Source organism: Leptonotus elevatus, chromosome 10 (assembly GCF_054856555.1).
Source record: "Leptonotus elevatus isolate MCC_2025b chromosome 10, RoL_Lele_1.0, whole genome shotgun sequence".
NCBI classification, from domain to species: Eukaryota; Metazoa; Chordata; class Actinopteri; order Syngnathiformes; family Syngnathidae; genus Leptonotus; species Leptonotus elevatus.
Window position 1 is genome coordinate 1,622,610 of NC_141248.1, and position 18,029 is coordinate 1,640,638.

Below are 18,029 nucleotides of genomic sequence, written 5' to 3' on the forward strand. Positions count from 1 at the left end.
ACTACAACGTTCCAAAATACACCTTGTGCGACAATAGCTCATGCCTTTTTATCCTCTCCTCCTCATCATTTTACCTCATTTTAGTACTTCATAGTAGTAATTATTTTACTTAGTAATATAAGAATTATAACATAGAAAATATTTCGGAAGTGCAGTAAAGTGTGTGTGTGTGTGTGTGTAAGATTCACAAAACCGGAAGACAATGGCTCAGTGCTTTGCAACTGGTCTGTAATCTGTAATGTATCATAGATATTACGGCTTCATTTTTTAATGATTGCCAGCAACGTGGAACAACACACAGCGTGCAGCGTGCTACACCATGCCAATCTTTCAGAACCACAGCTCATATGAAAGCATAGCACAGTTAATAAAAAAACATTGAATTTTGAAGCCACATGCTTTCAAAATACAAATTATACCCTCTGGTCAAAAATATCTTAAGCAGGACAGATTTGGCTCAGTCTGGATTAATTGAAACATTTTGACTGGATTATATATATTTGTATTGTATGAGTGGGCACACAAACACATACAAAGACACGTCTACAAAACGTGATTAATCTCATTACAGGAAAACAGAAAAAAGATGAATGGTTTAAAGCAGTGGTGTAAAAGTCCGGTCCTCGAGGGCCTGAGTCCTACATGTTTTAGAGGTTTCCCATGTTCAACACAGCTGATTCATATTTAAGATCATCAGCAAGCTCTGCAGGAGCCTGATAATTACCCTGATCATTGAATCGGGTGCGTTGGAGTAGAGAAACCTCAAAAACATGCAGGACTCAGGCCATCGAGGACCGGATCTTGACACATGTGCTTTAAAGTAAACCAATACTTAAACACAAGACTAATCTGTCTTAAAAAAAAACAAAAAACAATTCTAACAGAAAGGCTTGAGTTTGATTTTACACGTACAAAAACTCACTCACCCTGTCCAGGAGGTACCATCGGCACTTGGCTGGTGTGTGGAGAGTGACAGGTGACCCCACTTCTAGTGACTGTGGCAGGGCTGTTGAGCCCTTGGAAGAAACAGGAGTAGGACTCACCCTTTTCTAACACTGGAAGCCCTGGCACTGACAAATAAACCTATGGAGAGACCCAAATATTTATTACTTTGAAATCTCACATGACATCAGCCATTTATGTTTAAATGTAAACCAGCAAAAATGTCCTACCATTTGAAAGAACATATCAATGTCTTCTTGTGCTGATTCAAAAACACGATTGATTAAATTGCCTGCTCACTTACTGAGCTGCCTTGTTTTCCATTGTCAAATTGATAATGCTGCAAACTACGGGTGGGACAATACGGGTAACTCACAATTTAATATTGTGACGATATGTGGCCCATGATAACATTAATATCACGATATCTATGATATTCGACATATTGTGAGAAAAAATTTCACCAATATATTACGATATTCAGTATGTGAGTGACAGTGAAAAGTTGCTGACTGTTCTTCTTTGCAATTAGTGTCTAGACACCAGTTCTTTGCCACTGCTTCTGCCTACTTTCCCACCATTTAGGGGATTAGCGCCCCCACAAACAAGACAGAAGATATTAAGTACTGATGGTGGCAGCAAAGGATCACAAAAGTCACGGTTCGGATTGGATCACAGATTTGAGTCACAGATCAAATAATTTTTGGGATCAGAAAACAAAACAAGATAAATGGATTTATTTTATATAACATTTTGGCCCACTAAATAATAATAATCATCATCATCATCATCAACTCAAAATGTCAAATTTGGTCGTTTAGGATTTAGGAACACAACTTTAAGTGCAATAAGTGTAATATAAAATTCTTATTTTATACCTGGTCCATGTATAAAATAACAAGGTATTAATGGCTTAAAGTTGTTTTTCCTGAAATCTTAACGGCAATATTTGACATTTTGAGTTGAATGTTTTTATTTATTGGCAAAGTTTCTTTTATATATATATATATATATATATATATATATATATATATATATATATATATATATATATATATATATATATATATATATATATATATATATATAATTAAATAAAATCAATCAAGATAAAGTTCTATTATCTTCTTTTTTTTTAACAATGAAAAAGGCAAAGTGCAATTTAATGCACATTACCGTATTTTCACGACTATAAGGCACACTTTAAAGTCTTAAATTTTCTAAAAAAATCGACGGTGCGCCTAATAGTGAGGTGCACCTTGTGTGTGGACCAAGGTCCAAAATCTGACTGACTGTGTGAGAGGACTTCTCGCACACATTGCTTATATACAATAAAGGCGGACCTGACTGAGGACAGACATGAGAGCACGGAAGAGTCAACTTGGTGGCGAGTTGGGCTCCAGGTGGCACAGTGGTGGTACAGTCACTTGCTTACGATGCAGGTTGGCGTGGGTTTGCTTCCCCACCTGGGAGACCATGTTTGTATGTGTGAAGTGTTTGTGTAAATGAGTGAACAAAAAACAAACAAAAAAAACGACAAAAAACTTCTCCAGCCCCTCCTCTCTCTCTCCCCCTGCCACACCCCCCACTCTCACGTGTTTGCTCTGCCAATTGTGATTTGTTGTGTTCAAACTTATGCCATGGCGCTAAAGCATGCATGGTCAGTGAGCATGTGTCCTCTTTTTTCTTTTTTGCTTGTTTCAGAGCTTAACGAGCCACTTACAAGTTAATTGTTTGATTGACAGCTCCCTACAAATGTGAACGGTCTGCTCATGGTCAGGCCAGGGAGTGAGGGAGATACAAAATGCAAAGGGGTGTCCGGGCTAAACTACTACATACAAAAGTGTATCGCAGTGTTTCCTTTTTTCCTTTATTTTTAAAAAAGTTTTATTGAACAACGTGTACTTACAGCAAAAGTCATCGCAAAAGTCACTTTGAAGTAGTGCAAGTCCATACAGTGTAGCTAAACAGATCACACCACATACTTAAGACACCAGATTGTTTTTTCCCACGCATCACCTTTTCTTCCATATCTCTGTGACTCAAATGCGCACATCTCTCAGCCGCTGTGAAAAATAAAGTTCGGCAAATGATCACAGAGCCTGCTGTCATTCCGGGAGGCTAGCGAACACAGCTTTACCAAGACTGTGAGGCAGCATTGTGCAAGTTATGCCACAATTTGTCAATGGATCGTGAATGCTTGGGTGAACGCAAAAGCCGGCATCATTTCCGAGGACACGACGAGACTGACTCTGACAATGAGACGCCGTGTTTGATGGAGAACTTGCCCAGTTGTTTGTTTCTGATACAGAAGATCATGAGGACTATGACTGATTTGTGGATTAGGATGGATCAAAAGCAACGTGAGTACATTGTTATATACTTCAAGTACAACTTATTTCACAGTTTATATTGTTACTTCAACCGAACTCAGTTTTGTTCCGTTAGCTGCCTTTTTAAAAACATGCGCTAGCACTAGCATATGTTTTAGCATAGTAGCATGCTGCCATATGTTTTGAGCTAGAGTATGTTTAACCGTGCATGCGCCCAATAGTGCGGTGTGCCTTATATGTGTGTTAAACACAGAAATAGCACCAGTAACTGTGACTGCGCCTTATAATATGGTGCGCCTTATGGTCGTGAAAATGCGGTATCTTTCTTTAAAGGATCTTTGTTTGTCACTTTTTTTTTTTATACTCGCGACTGCCACCTCTGGCCTAAAGTGCAACTGCAGCATGTGTGTCATGCTTATTCATGGTGCACGATCTTAAGTGCACGACACATGTCCGCTACTCCGCGGGGACGCGCATGACGTCACACTCCACCCCTTCCCTCCCCAAAGATATGTGGAGTGTGCAGGGAAGATAAAAGCTGATAGGTGCAGTCAGAGTAAAACAGTTAGGGTTCTTCGTACTCATCTGGACATTGGTGGAGCATGCATGATGTAGAAAAAACTTTAATATTACCTTTTTAAACGGCACAATGCACCTGGAGAGCGAATATATTGAAAAAGTAAAGCAAGCAAGGCTGTCACTCATTACTGTTGCCAGCCTTTTTTTGTGTGCGTTTTTCACTTCAGGGCCACCGTACCAGCAAGGCACTAATGCTAACACACACAATGACGGCGTAATTAACTAGCATTTTTTTAGCGTCCTAAATTAGCGATTACATATACTTTAGGGATGGAATTGTGATAATGTTGGTAGAAAATACGTAATTTCAATAAAAACTTTGATATGTAAGCCAACACGTCGAAAAGGGAAGTCAAGCAGGCAGTCACGTCTTCAAAGTAAAAGCCCACCAAGGTAATTCAGTGTTTCTCACAGATTTGAAATTTACTTGGGTGGGTAGATTCGGGTGGGTGGACTCCGGGGGCGGGGTGGGGTGTTCTCAGTCCTGCTACTTGCGTCTCATCTAACCTCAAGATCCACAAGTGAGTGACGGCGAACGAATGTTACATGTGGTATATCTAGTCGCGACACGTTTTTTTTGTGTTTTTTTTATTCAATTTTCTTGAAATCTACTTAGGTGGTGGCCAGTTTACTTGGATGGCCCGCCCAAGTATTAACATGGTGTGGGAAACCCTGCAATTGCATTGGAATCAATGTATTGTTTGGTAAAGTTTTGTTTTTTAAGTTTAGCCTGAGCATAGACGGTGTGTTATGTTGAGTATGTTTAAAGCTTCATTGACAAGTCTGAATGAGGGTATGGGGTAAATCCTTTATGTGCTTCGCGCTGGTGTGCCGTCATAAAATATCAATACTGCTGTTAGTGTATCGATATATTTATTGCAACAGAGAGCACAACAATATGTTTCAAAATCAAGGTATCAAGAATAAGGTCTGGAATATCCGCCAGCTCCATGATGTTGCCATGGAAGAGAGGAAGAGGATTCCAGGTAAACTGGCCGCCTCCCAGGAAGTTTTCAAGAAAATTTTACGTATATTAAAATTATAAGGCGCACTTAAATTTGTCTTATGTGTGCACGAGTTCCGGAGACGTTTTCCTTCCAGCCAAGCTTCGGGGCAAATGTTGCTGCACCAACGCACGTTTCTGATTGTTGGTCTGGTTCACACTCGTTCTTGGTTGGCTGCTGGCCTGTGTATGTATTCGAATGTGGAGATGGAATGAGAAAGTGAATAAAAAGAGATCAAATGACTGCAGTGTGACGACCTGTCTGCTGTAGTCCATTTTGTTTACCTCGTTTGGACCCCACCCATTTGGCGATGTGTAGCGACCGGGCGCTATCCGCGGAGACGAATCGAACTCCGGCAGAACTCCGTAAATAGCATGCTTACAAGGCACAATTTAAACTGCAATCTATCAGTTACGCGGTTGTACATGGAAATAGAGCAGCCGCGAGATAATTCCACATCAATAAATCCATGGTTCGGAAGGTGAGGAAGCAAGAAAACGTCTTGCCATAATTCTGGGAGGATCCAACCACTGGAGAAGCATTGGAGTGATCCACCAAAATAAAATGGGAGGCCGCACTGCAGTATGTGAATGGATTGTGAACGCCTGTTAAAGTGCACGGCAACAAATAACGTGAGTACCGTGAGTTAAATAGTATAAATATAAAGTACAACTGAACTCACTATTTTTCTCCAGTTGCCATTTAAAACACATGGTAGAATGCTTGCTACCAATTTTAGCATACATGCTACGATTTGTATTTAGCATGCATGCGCTAAGTATGGTACGGTGTGCCACCAGTAGCTCTGCGTGTGTATCGGTCTGTGTGCGTGCGTGGTGAGGATGTGTGTGAATGGTAAAACACAAGGCAGTGCTGTCAGTGCAAGATATGAAGTGTAAAATGACAATCATTTTTTTTCGCCAGTGAGGGAAGGTTTTATGTCATATAAATGCAACATTGGATTATTGATTATTGAATTGTGTGGTACAGCCTTTTATTTGATGTATATTTTGTATTGTACTGCAATGTTGTGGAAGAGCCCAAACACTGTCAAACAAAGAAATAAATGTATGTTGAGGCTTTAAAATCTAAGTAAATTCAGAGGTTTTTTGTTTTGTTAAAAAAAAAAAACGTTTTAATGCACACTTACTGTTCTACTTTCCCCCCTGCTGATGTTCAAAGGGTTGAGTTCTTGGACAGCCAGACACTGCTGTTCCATGTCAAAGCTCCAAAGCCACTGGCCAGGGTGGTTCCCGCGACGACACTTTGACTGCAAGACGCATCTGCATAGAAAAGGCCAGGGCTGTTTTTAATTGGTTGGCAACACTGTCAAGTATGTGTTCTTATAGGACAAGTTTTGTCCTTTTTTCTTCTTTTTGTTCTCATGATACTCATTATCTTGTGTTTCAAATTTGTTCTAACACTAAAAAACAAAGAAGCAAGGAGAGACAGGAGAAGGAGAATGAAAAGAAAGAGTGAAAATAGACTGGAAATTAATAGTATTTGTGATGATTAAATTTATTTGACTCAATTTTACAATGACTGTCTACTGATATAAATATTTGCTCTTGAATACAGTCAGCAGATGTATTGATGTTTTCATTAATGAATTAACTTGTTTTTTTCTTTTTTAAGCTCTCTTCCCGTGCATCTCAGTTGTGGGCACAAAGTCTTTCATGTTGTTTTTTTCTTGGCGCAAATACTGTATGTCCTGTTGCAGCCAGGGTTAGTTGTTATTGCATAGCCTGGTAAGCCACACCCACTTTCTTCATAAAGAAAGTGGGTCTGGACAGGCGGCCATAAGCGATTCGGCTTCGTCCGAAAACAGGCCCAATCAAATTTGTCTATTTGCGTGACGTTGTCTTCGTGAGCAACGTCACTCTTCAGTCATCAAGTTTTTCCCGCAACAACATTCAACAACGACGTCATTCACTACTGTCTCTCTTTGGCTAGTAACCATGTTGGATTTTTACTCCATCTCCGCAAAAAAATGAATAAAAGACTTCAACGAGTCGCTTTTCTGACATCACGTCCGCTCTTCGCTCATTGGTTCAGTCCACTGTCTGTTAGCTCAGGTTTTCCCCGGCTCAGAAATGTGACTGACAGGGCGGTTGACCAGACTTACTCTCCAGCAAAGCCGCAAGTGAGTCTGGATTTCCAGGCTAGTTATTACAGGGCCGCGGAACTTAATTAATAGCTCACGGATGCACATCCGGCATAAGGTAAGAAGCAAAACATTGTAAAACACTTTGATGGACATCAGAGAGAAGAGGAAACATAAACTGAGTGTAGGTCCTGTCCGCAACAACACTCGTGTGGAACCACACTCCCAACCCTTAGTTCTGTGGGTAAATTATATCAAGGAGCGTTTTATAACCGGCGGTAATATTTGGCTAGGCTAAAATTCTGGTTCGCGATTTCCTTGACAACGCTTTGGTAAATGTAATGTGCTAAACTGGGGCTTAAAACAGCCTGCTATCAAAAGTCTGCTGTTATTTACCGAAACACGAGTCTTAGTAAATAATTACTTCAATGGAGCGCATGGTTTTAAAAACACGTAACAATGCACATAAGTACATTTAAAATCGTAACAATGTGTAAATAGTGTTGATTTTTGGACCCTAGATGTATCTATTGGCTATCTATTTTCTGAGTAATATTTTTTTTTAGTTTTTATCCTCCTGAAAAAATAACAAAATATTTTTTTTGACAAATATAGCTCAGTGGTAGAGTGGTAGTCTCCCAACTAGGCATGGGCCGATAACCAGTATGCAATCACTGCACACAATCAAAAAGGAAAACCAGCTGAAACATTCAAATGACTCACAACTGAAAAGCAAACGGGAGTGTGATGCCCCATAAACTGCAACCTTAAAGAGCTTGAATTATGTCTTTCAAAAACAGAAGGGCTCTTGGTCTGCCAAAGAGAAACAATCCTCAAAGTCCAAAAAAGATTAACTTAATGAAAGTTGTGGCTGATACCAAATTAAGCACATTGTACATATCATACTTGTGATTACAGCTACTCTGACCATCATGTGTTAAATACATTTTAGTGGTGGTTCATGTGTCATGGTGATGTCCTTTGTATTTCACTCATTTGTCAAGGAACAGTGTACTTGGTCAATGACCTATTTTATGAATGTCATATAACTGCTCTCACCTTCCCTCTAGGACACACCAGCCACAGTAGGGATCATGGGCCTGCAGGCAGGAGTGACAGTCGTGGTGCTGTTTGCATTCAGCTACTGGCCTCTTTTGCAGCTGAAACCAGAACAACACTTCTAAGTTCAGCTAGTCAAAGCATCCACAATAAGCTACCGTGAAACACAACAAATGACCCACTTTGACCCAGAACAAACAAATGGGGGGGGGGGGGGGGGGTTGATTAGGATAGGACAACAATGGGTTACTAGAGAACATGGGGGGTATTTGGAATTGAAACTAAAGCATCCCTTCTAAAGGGTTTCCTCTTTAGATTTTTCCTGCAAAAGAGGCGATGGAGTTCAGAAAAAAGGCACAGAATATTGCAACAACTTGTGTGTTTACCATGTTATGAGTCATGATGAACAGATGCTGCTCTTCTTCATCCAGGACAAGGTCTGAACTGATGGGTGTGTTCTGTTGAATGGAGCTTATGGCGTATTCCTCCACCTCACCATTTGGCCCTAAGAACACCTGAGGAATGCAAATCCACATAGACAAATATATAGTGTTGGTATAGTGTTAAAGCTAGGATGTGTGACTATATATATTAACTACCTAAATATACAATACAGTTATTACATTCCATATAGCTACAGCCAGCACAACCATTTAGAATGTATTTGAAGAAGTAAGAAACAACTGGTGTCCTAAGTTACAGGTGTCAAGCCTGAAGACCAAGGAAACAAACAGAAGTTGATGACACACCTTATGAGTGCTGCATAGGAAGAACCTATAACAACTGTTAGCACTGCAACTAACTTCAGAGGTCAGGAGTAAACGAGGTCATTAACTAACTAACTAACTAAAACACACGCACGCACGCACGCACGCACGCACGCACGCACGCACGCACGCACACACACACACACACACACACACAATCTTCACTAGGAGAAGTTAAACACTTATTTGCAAGAAATGACCTCAAGCACACCACCATAACAACAAAAGACTATAGGCGGAAGACATGGAAATTTTATATTGGTTTGAGTAAATCTCAAAACTGAATGGCTGAATGGCACAACCTCCTAAATTAAACAACTACGGACAGGAAGAAGCTGTGATGAAAGCCTGGAAAAGCATCGCAAAAGAAGAATGCAAATTGGCTGCTATTGGCTAGGACACCACAGAGTGTAGATTCCTTTGCATTTTATAGCCAATTCAGAAATTAGTTTTTCGTTTCCGGAACATGGAACAAAGCGCGGGGAGCGTTGGCTCATCACCATGGCAATTATTTAATGCCAATTTGCAAAGTTTACAGTCGGCCATAACTCACCAAAACACAACAGCTCTGTGCTTAGCGAACAGTTTTGTTTTGTTTTCTTCATCACACACACATCCACACAATCACACACAAACGTGGTCTCCCAGGCAGGAAGTGGATATGCGCTACCTGCGCTTACAAACACAGTTGCCTTCACGGAAACTATCCAAGGGGTTGAAAAAAAAAGATGAGTACACCATCAAACGGACCAATCACGAGGGATATTACGACCTGCCATCTACAGCGTACAAGAATTGGAGACGCGTGCGCAGCACCCCGGCCACGAGCTACGGTGCACTTCTCGGCGTAAATCATGGGATGTGTGCCGGTCATTAACGCAACAGCAAATGCAGAAGTATAAATCAGGCTTAATTCAAACAATCCTGGCTTTTATAATTGCCCAACCAGTTTATACATCATCAACTGCTGCTACACCAAACATGAGACTTAGAAAATATTTTGGAGAATATAACAAAATATTTTGATACAGGAGGTTTATTTAGAGTAATCAATAAGGTCATCATCCAAAACCACATTCTTTAAAGCAACCTTGCAACATTCTGCACTGGGATGACCTAAAAAAACAACAACAAAAATTGTGATGAAGCCTTTTGTTGTTTATCTCTCTATGACGCAAGCATTATCTAATTTAGTGTTTATACTATTTGGAGCATTTTCCTCTTAACAATCACAGCACATCATGTTTATTATATGACCTGAGTGGTTACAAAGAAGCCAGACTGATTGGGCAGCCACTGGATTATTTTTATTACAGGGCCAGAAGACCAACAAATTGTGACTATTTAAACACATTACTTAGTTAATTATTAGCCTAATAATCATGACTGCAAGCAATTGGAATAACTAGTGGGGTAGTGAGACATCATGGACTGTCTATTAAAAATCCATGACATTTGCAAGGTTCTGCTGTCTTGTACTTAACTTCACACCATTCTGAATGTGGTTTTCTGTTACAAAATGCATGTCTCTACCAGTCAGCTATTGGTGTGCACAACAAGAGTGTGGAGCTCTGTTGGCTGGCCATGCTGAGGAATGGGTGGTTTGCAACCTCTGAGTGATGTAATCGTGCCGTAATATGTGAATGGGTGCCATTGTGTTACTGCTGCTTGGACAGGGGGCTCAACCACACACCACAAAATGACACAAAGAGCCATGTGTCTGCAGGTATGCTAAAAACATATATGCACATTTATGATATATCAAGGGGCTTCCAAAATAATTACTGCTCTGCCCAGTTTGTAAATGGCTTTCAGGCTTAAAAGTGTACCTGTGGTGGTCAGAAGGAAAAATATACAGTATACGGTTTAGCAAAAAAAACTGCATCCAATCCAAATGCGTTTTTTGATTACACTGGTTACATTAAAGCAAGATAGTAATAACTCATGGAACCTCTTGTATTTGTCAAGTCGCCACGACAACTAATGCACTAGTCCAGGGTATATGTGGCTGTACCCACTTTTTTTTCAGTCAGCATTGCATATACCCATTTCTAAATCCTCCCTGATACGAACTGTTCAGCCATGGCCTACCCTTCTCTGCCTCTAATTGGCTGATACATCCTCCTCACCGATTAGATTGGCTAACTTTAAGCATGAGGACTGATGAGCCACCCAGAGGCAGAGTAGGGCGGGTCATACCGAGGAAACGTGGGTTCGATCCCAGGGGTGGACGCCGCTCGTTACACATTAACTACATGATCTAGTTTAGTTTTATGGTAGCTCGGCTGGTAGTTGATTTTACAGTAAATTAAGAATGGGAACAAATAGTTTAAGATTTGGCCTAAAACAATATTGAGGTCTTACCAAACAGTTTTTCAATATTTTTATTCATGGTCACTGAATATTGCAATTTGCTTTATAACATATTATTTATACTGTATGTTTGTCTCATGATAAGTACATTTTATATGATTTCAGGCTGCTTGTATTGAAGTAATAACCGCAAACTGCTCTTAAAGGTATACTTGACTCATTTAGCCATTTTCAGCAGTAAAAATATATTTTGCTTATAATTAATGTGATAACTTCATTATTTTCACGTGCAAGTAATACTTTTAAATACACATTTTGCAGCTAACGACCAGTTATAGCTCATTCTGCTTACGTCTAATGATCGAAACCAGAAAACAGGTGAGCCATGATTGCTTGTTTCCCCCAGCGTTTTATTAGCCCACCAGGCTTTTCTTGCCCCTCCCCAACCACCAGGCTAAGATAGCTATTTTTTTTTTTACTTTTGTGCACTGACTTCCACCAACAATGAATAATGAATAGTAATCGCTGGATGTTTGGATGTTCGTACCAGCACCCACTTGGACGAACATGATATATGATCATTCGGGCATGTAATTCGTCGTCCCCAAAACCCAGTCAAATCATTTTGCCACCCCCAATTTTTTTTTTGCTATAATTGAAAGAGATGGAATAGTGTTACAGTTGAAGAGATTTTGAAAAACGGCGGACAGACACATGCACACAAACAGTAATTGACTAATTTGAGGGAAATAAACATCCTCTTGCAAACTGCTACTTTATGCTCATTCTATCATGTATCAAACGCTGAAAAAATATTCAGATTGAGATGTCATTCAGATCAGCATGTAAAAAAATGCATCCATCCACCCTGTGAACCGATTATCCTCACTAAGGTTGTAGGCGTGCTGGAACTGATCCCGGGTGTCATTGGGCGAGAGGCGGTGTACACCCTGAGCTGGTCGCCAGCAAATGACTTGAGCAGGGAAATTGGCAATTTATAATGCTCCTCTTCAGTAAACGGTCATGTAAAATAAACATTTTAATCAGCGAACCAGGCCACTCAATTAACTCATTCACTCCCAGCCATTTTCCCTAAAGCATCCCCCGATGCTCCCGGTTTTACTGGATTTTGACTGATTGTGCAAGGCCCACAGAATATTGTGTTCTATTGCTATGAAAACATGGAACCTACCAAAAGAAAGATTAGAACCTCTCCTTACGTCAGGAAAAAAAGTATATTTGTAACTGTTTCCAATTTTGCAGCAAATAGCATAAGAATATAGCTAAGTTTCATCATTATTCACAAACCTGTTGAAAACACTGGGGAAAAGAGCTTGTTGCAACATGGCCCTGGTTGATCTCCTATACTCTGCTGGCCGTTTTTTGTAATAACTACCATTGCTTTAAGCAACCTCTTCAGGTCAGAGGCTGCATCAAAGCCTTCTGTTTGCTCTAGCATAAAAAAACCAAAAATGTATGAATACGTTTTTTGGGACCATGGCGATATTTAAAATAGAACGTTTTTGACTTGACTTATACGTGTTTGGGAGCAAATGAGGTAAGTGCCCCTGAGATCGCTTAAGCTATTTCAACTTTAAAAACTTCTGCTTGCGCACGTTAGGTTATTTTGACTGGGTGACACGAGAAGAGAGTGGTTATGAAACCATCTGATCTGGTGGGCCGAGAATTTAGTGCATGACAAAAGAGCCTGATAATGATACAAAATTATGGATCGAATACGAGGACTGTATTATGTAAAAACAACTTGGGCTCTCCACGAAACCAAACAATCTCAAAATCAAGATATGTTTGTGTGAATGTGTTTATGTCAAAATGTTAAGGGGAAAGCTGCCTGTGTGAAGATTTACCTTGTGCAGGTTCCCTTTGGAGTCTCCCAAGAATGCAATCGTATGTCCCATCCTCATGCTCACTGCAACAGCAGTGAGTCGAGCGGAGGGGCTGTCCAAAATGGTTTCAGCTTCCACAGCAATACGACTACCCATGGGACTGGGTGTGTGATCAGAGCCGCAAGGGTACCTATCGACAGTGTTCTAAATGACAGGATATAGTCAGTCACTAAAGGGTCACTGCAACATTGCATGAAATGATGGCTCACAGAACATGAACAGTTGCAATAAACATAGATTAACTCTTTGGAATTACCTGGATTTGCTCAGATACTGGTCATAAAATGAGATGTCATTTTTATCTAAGTCACACCAAACAGTCTGCTTATACTAATACCACACAATAATGTTTTTATGTATTTGTTGGACACACCCGGCAAACACGATGCAGGGTGGAAAAAGTATGTGAACCCCAAGTTTATTAACTTTTGAGAGCTAATCGGAGTCAGCCAACATAGCATCCAATCAATGTGACAAGATTGGAAGTGTTGGTTAAAGCTGTCCTGCTCTATATACCCACATCAGTTTGGAGGTTGCTGTTCTCTCATGTTTCCGATGTGAAAGAGCTCTGACTACAGTAATTTCTGGACTATAAGGCACAACTGACTATAAGCCGCGCTAACTAAATTTGGGGAATACTCGAGTTTGTTACACATATAAGCCTCACCCGAATGTAAACCGCAGGTGTTTTAATGTTACCGCACTGGGTTCTCGCTACTTTCTTTTCCATAATGAGGGCACAATTGTCTCGCTCTCGTTCTGTCTCTTCTACTGTATTTGGGCTCACTTTTTGTTTTGCTCTGCCTGAAGCTCTTGCGCTTCCTTTATAGTCCGCCCCTTTGTGATCTGATGGATAAGCCGCACCTTTGTATTAGCCGCAGGGTCAAATGCAAGTAAAAAAGGTAGCGGTTTATAGTCCAGAAATTATTGTACACCAAAATCTGAACAACATGACAAACAGGTCTGTTTATACCCATTTTAAATTGAACCAGACTCAGAATCATCTTTATTGGCCAAGTACGTTAAAAACACACAAGGATGAACATTTAGGACGTAACACACAAATACAAAGGGTCATTAAGCAACGAATGAAGGATACCGTTATTGGGCAGTACCGAACAATGACGACTGTGCAAATGATGCAGTTGTCAAGCAATACAAAGTGACCAGTAGTGCAGTAATTATGATACGACAATTGTGAAAATGATGCAGAGTCCTTGAGCATGTTAAGTGTCCAGTCATGTAAAATACTGATCAACAACAGTTATGCAAATAATGCAGAGTGCCAAAGCGACCTGTACAATAACAAATACGGAAAGACTATCACAACAGGGATGTGCAAAATTGGCAATAATGTACAAAATGTCACTATGGAATTATGCTTATGTCCAGAGAATTTTGTCTGCCCTTGTTTTAGTTCTTACAGTCCTCAAGGGTGGGTAGGGGGGCACTTATGACCTTCTTGACAGTCCTAACTGTCTGTTGCTGTTGGATTTTGTCCTTCTATGTGGCAGCTTTTTCAGGATTGAATTGATGTTGATCTCCCAGTTCAGGCTCTGAGAGGCAGCACTACTCAGAAACTTGATAAGGGGCAGCTGTGGCAAAGGATATCCCCGATCATCATCAAAGTCTTGAACATATTAAGCTCCAGGTTGTACCAGCCGTTCCACATCCTATTGATATGAAGACTTGGCGCCATTGTTGATGAGGCCTATGACTGTGATGTTGTCTGAAAACTTGACAGCTGGGTGAATGGAGGAGATGCAGCCTTAGGCTACTGGGTGCACCTGATGGAGCATGCATGTGGATGATGATGTCTTTCCCAGTCTCATTTAAATGCTTTCTTGTTACAAATACACTTCCACATTACAAGGTAACAGCAGGCCGTCTATTATACAGGATTACATATAGTAGTCCTAACATTGACAGCCCAACCCAAGACACGCTTAGTGTCAAATGTTATTTGAATAAAATTTCGACCTGGCAGAGCGTCTGCAGCATGAAATAAATAAATGTGAGAGCAGTGTTTTTATTGATTGATTGATATTTAATTGTATTTATAGTTATTTTTGTATTTATTTCGAAATGTATTTTTATATTTATATTTTGAATCTCGTTTTTTATTTTTGCATTTATTTTACTTTTATTTATCTATTCATGGATATATATCTCTGAATATATATATATATATATATATACATATATATATATATACATATATATATATATATATACATATATATATATATACATATATATATATATATATATATAAATATATATATATATACAAATATATATATATATACATATATATATATATAAATAAATATATATATATATATAAATATATCATGAATTTTCTTAGCATTTAAAACCAACCTTAACCCAATATATATATATATATATATATATATATATATATGATTTTTACCCACTCATTCTCCCCAATGGACATCACCTTGTCAACTCGTGAAGGAACTTCAATAGAGAGGGTGTCATCCTACAAATACTGAGGTATTTGGCTGGACGACAAGCTGTCTTTTGGAGTCCATATTAAGAGCCTTTAAAAAAAGACAACAACCTCAGACCTAAGTTAGGTTTTTTTTAGAATGAAAAAGTGCTTTCCTTTCTTAGCAAGGAAAAGGTTAGTGCACTGCACTGTTTTATCACTATTGGATTATGTTGATTTCATTTATATGCACACCTCTTCATTTTTGTTAAAAATTTTTTTATGTCATCCACCACTCAGCCTTACGCTTCATTACAGATGCATCGGGTAGAACCCACCACTGCATTCTGTATAAAAAAAAATTTGCTAAAGCACTTATGGGTACTAGATGTTTTTTTGTTTTGTTTTTGTTTTTAATAATCTGCCTGTTATATATCTCATGCCTGTATGATGTCTATTGTGCTACTATGTGGAGTGTGACAAATGAAGTAGCTTATAGCCATGTGGAGTCTTGTTTTGTCTCATGTCTGTTATGCAACTATCTGCCGCTTGTCTTGGCCAGGACTCCCCATGAGAAGAGTTGTTCTAACTCAATGGGACTCCTCCTGGTTAAATAAAGGTTAAATGAAAAATAAATGAAAAAATAGTCTGGTTGTTGTTATTATTAGTATAGCGAGCATTAAAGATACAAGAACCATTGAAAGTTCCATCAGAACTTCACATTAGCTATAGTCTGTTTTCACTAAGATCCAATATTTTGTTATGAGTGTGATGTTCTTTTAGCATCAGTCTGCTAAGTAGTGCACCAGAAGTGGTGTGAATTGGATTCAATGACGAACCATGTTGCTGCTTTAAGAGTGTTTGATAATTCTGCCTTATTTAAGTGTAAAGTGTCTTTTCCCATGTCATGTACACTTGCCTATTGGTCCATTTTTCACAAACATAATCACTCATAAAACCACAATACTGAACTAATGTATATACGTATGAAGAGAGAAGGACTAGATTGAAGAAAAAAAATGAAGGACACTGGACACACCAAGTTCCAACGATATTGTCCAAGTGCATTTTTTTTCACTCTTATTATTAGTAGCTAAGTGACAATTGCCAAGAGAAAAGTCCATGCTGAAAACAGAGCCTTTCAAATCCATTAGCAAACAAAGTAAATGTTTACTTTAATAATTACAGTTAAATCTTATATCCAATCTGTTTGAATACATATTCTTGTACAAAAAAAGTTTTAGTTTGTTGAATAAATGTTTACCCTGTTCAGCCCACGACAAAGTGTGCTTTAAGCTTTGGCCCCCTTTGCAATTGAGTTTGACACCTCTGCTAAATACGCAGGGCTGAAGTCCACAAACAGGATCCTCGGGTAGGTCCTTAAATCGTCGAGGTGTTCCAAGATGAAATGCAGCCCCACGTTGACTGCATCATGCACTGACTTGTTTGCTTGATAGCCAAACGACAGGATATCAGCAGAGGTCCTGTGATGCTCTTTCGGTGGTCCAGCTCAAGGCGTTAAAAGGACATCATGACCACAGATATTAAAACAGGCCTGGAGTTCTTCAGTCCTGATATTGCAGGTTTCTTGGAGACTGGGATAATAGTGGAGCATTTAAAGCAGCACGGGACTTCACACAGCTCCATGGATCTGTTTAAGATCTGCATGAGGACTGGAACTGACTGGTCAGTGCAGACTTTCAGGGAGGAGGGAGATATTCCATCTGGCACTGACGTCTTCCTGAACTTTTGTTGCTTGAACAGCCATCTCTCAACGGGACAACTGGGATTTTTTTGGGTATACTGTGTAAAACATTGTGTAAAGTTTTACACTGCAAAAACACATTTTCTTTTTCATATACAGTTCGTACCTATCCAATGGTAAGCATTGCAATAGGACACTGTCACAGGCAATTATTTTTAAGTTTTTAAATTTTAATAGTCTCTATATCTATATCTATATAATTTTAATAGTCTCTATATCATGGTCTCACTCTCAAACTCCGGTCCTCGAGGGCTGAGGAACCTACGTGTTTTAGATGTTTCCCTCCCCCAAAACACCTCACTGAAATGATCAGAATGTTTGTCAGGCTTCTGCAGAGCTTCCTGATTAGCTGATCATTTGAATCAGGTATGTTGAGGAGGGAAACATCTACATTCAGGGCTGCGGCCATTGAGGACCAGAGTTTGAGAGGCAGCACGTACTCCGTTCAAAAACGTATTGTTTGTTCAAATGTGCCCTTGTTATTCAGGCTACCCCAAAAAGAGCCCAGTGTTTTTGCAACTTTATTTACATAGTGCTGTGGTTGTAATCAAATTCAATTATTATTTATTGTTTTGATCAGGTCATGTTCAATAAAACATACATGATTAATGTAACTGCATTGGATTAAATTTTACAATAATCAAATGTAAATATTCATATTGTTTTAATACTAATGCACCAAGTAAGAGCAAGACGTTTTTGCAGCATTGGTACTTCTGAGAATGTCTTCCATATAAAATAAAAAATTGTACTGCATAAAATCCTGAATTGAATCGAAAATCAGTGTGAATCGTGAATCGAATT

General features: G+C 39.3%; 1 protein-coding gene across 1 annotated transcript in view; it reads right to left on the reverse strand.

Annotated features, from left to right (window-relative positions):
• plxnb1b (plexin b1b) overlaps positions 1-18,029 on the reverse strand; it is a 125,288-nt gene that overhangs the window by 48,411 nt on the left and 58,848 nt on the right. Inside the window, exons 5-9 of the mRNA XM_086086181.1 lie at positions 12,970-13,152; positions 8,408-8,536; positions 8,022-8,122; positions 6,009-6,141; positions 927-1,083 (exon numbers count right to left, since the gene is read on the reverse strand). Of these exons, the coding sequence (XP_085942307.1) occupies positions 927-1,083; positions 6,009-6,141; positions 8,022-8,122; positions 8,408-8,536; positions 12,970-13,152 (703 nt within the window). The remainder of the gene's footprint in view (positions 1-926; positions 1,084-6,008; positions 6,142-8,021; positions 8,123-8,407; positions 8,537-12,969; positions 13,153-18,029) is intronic.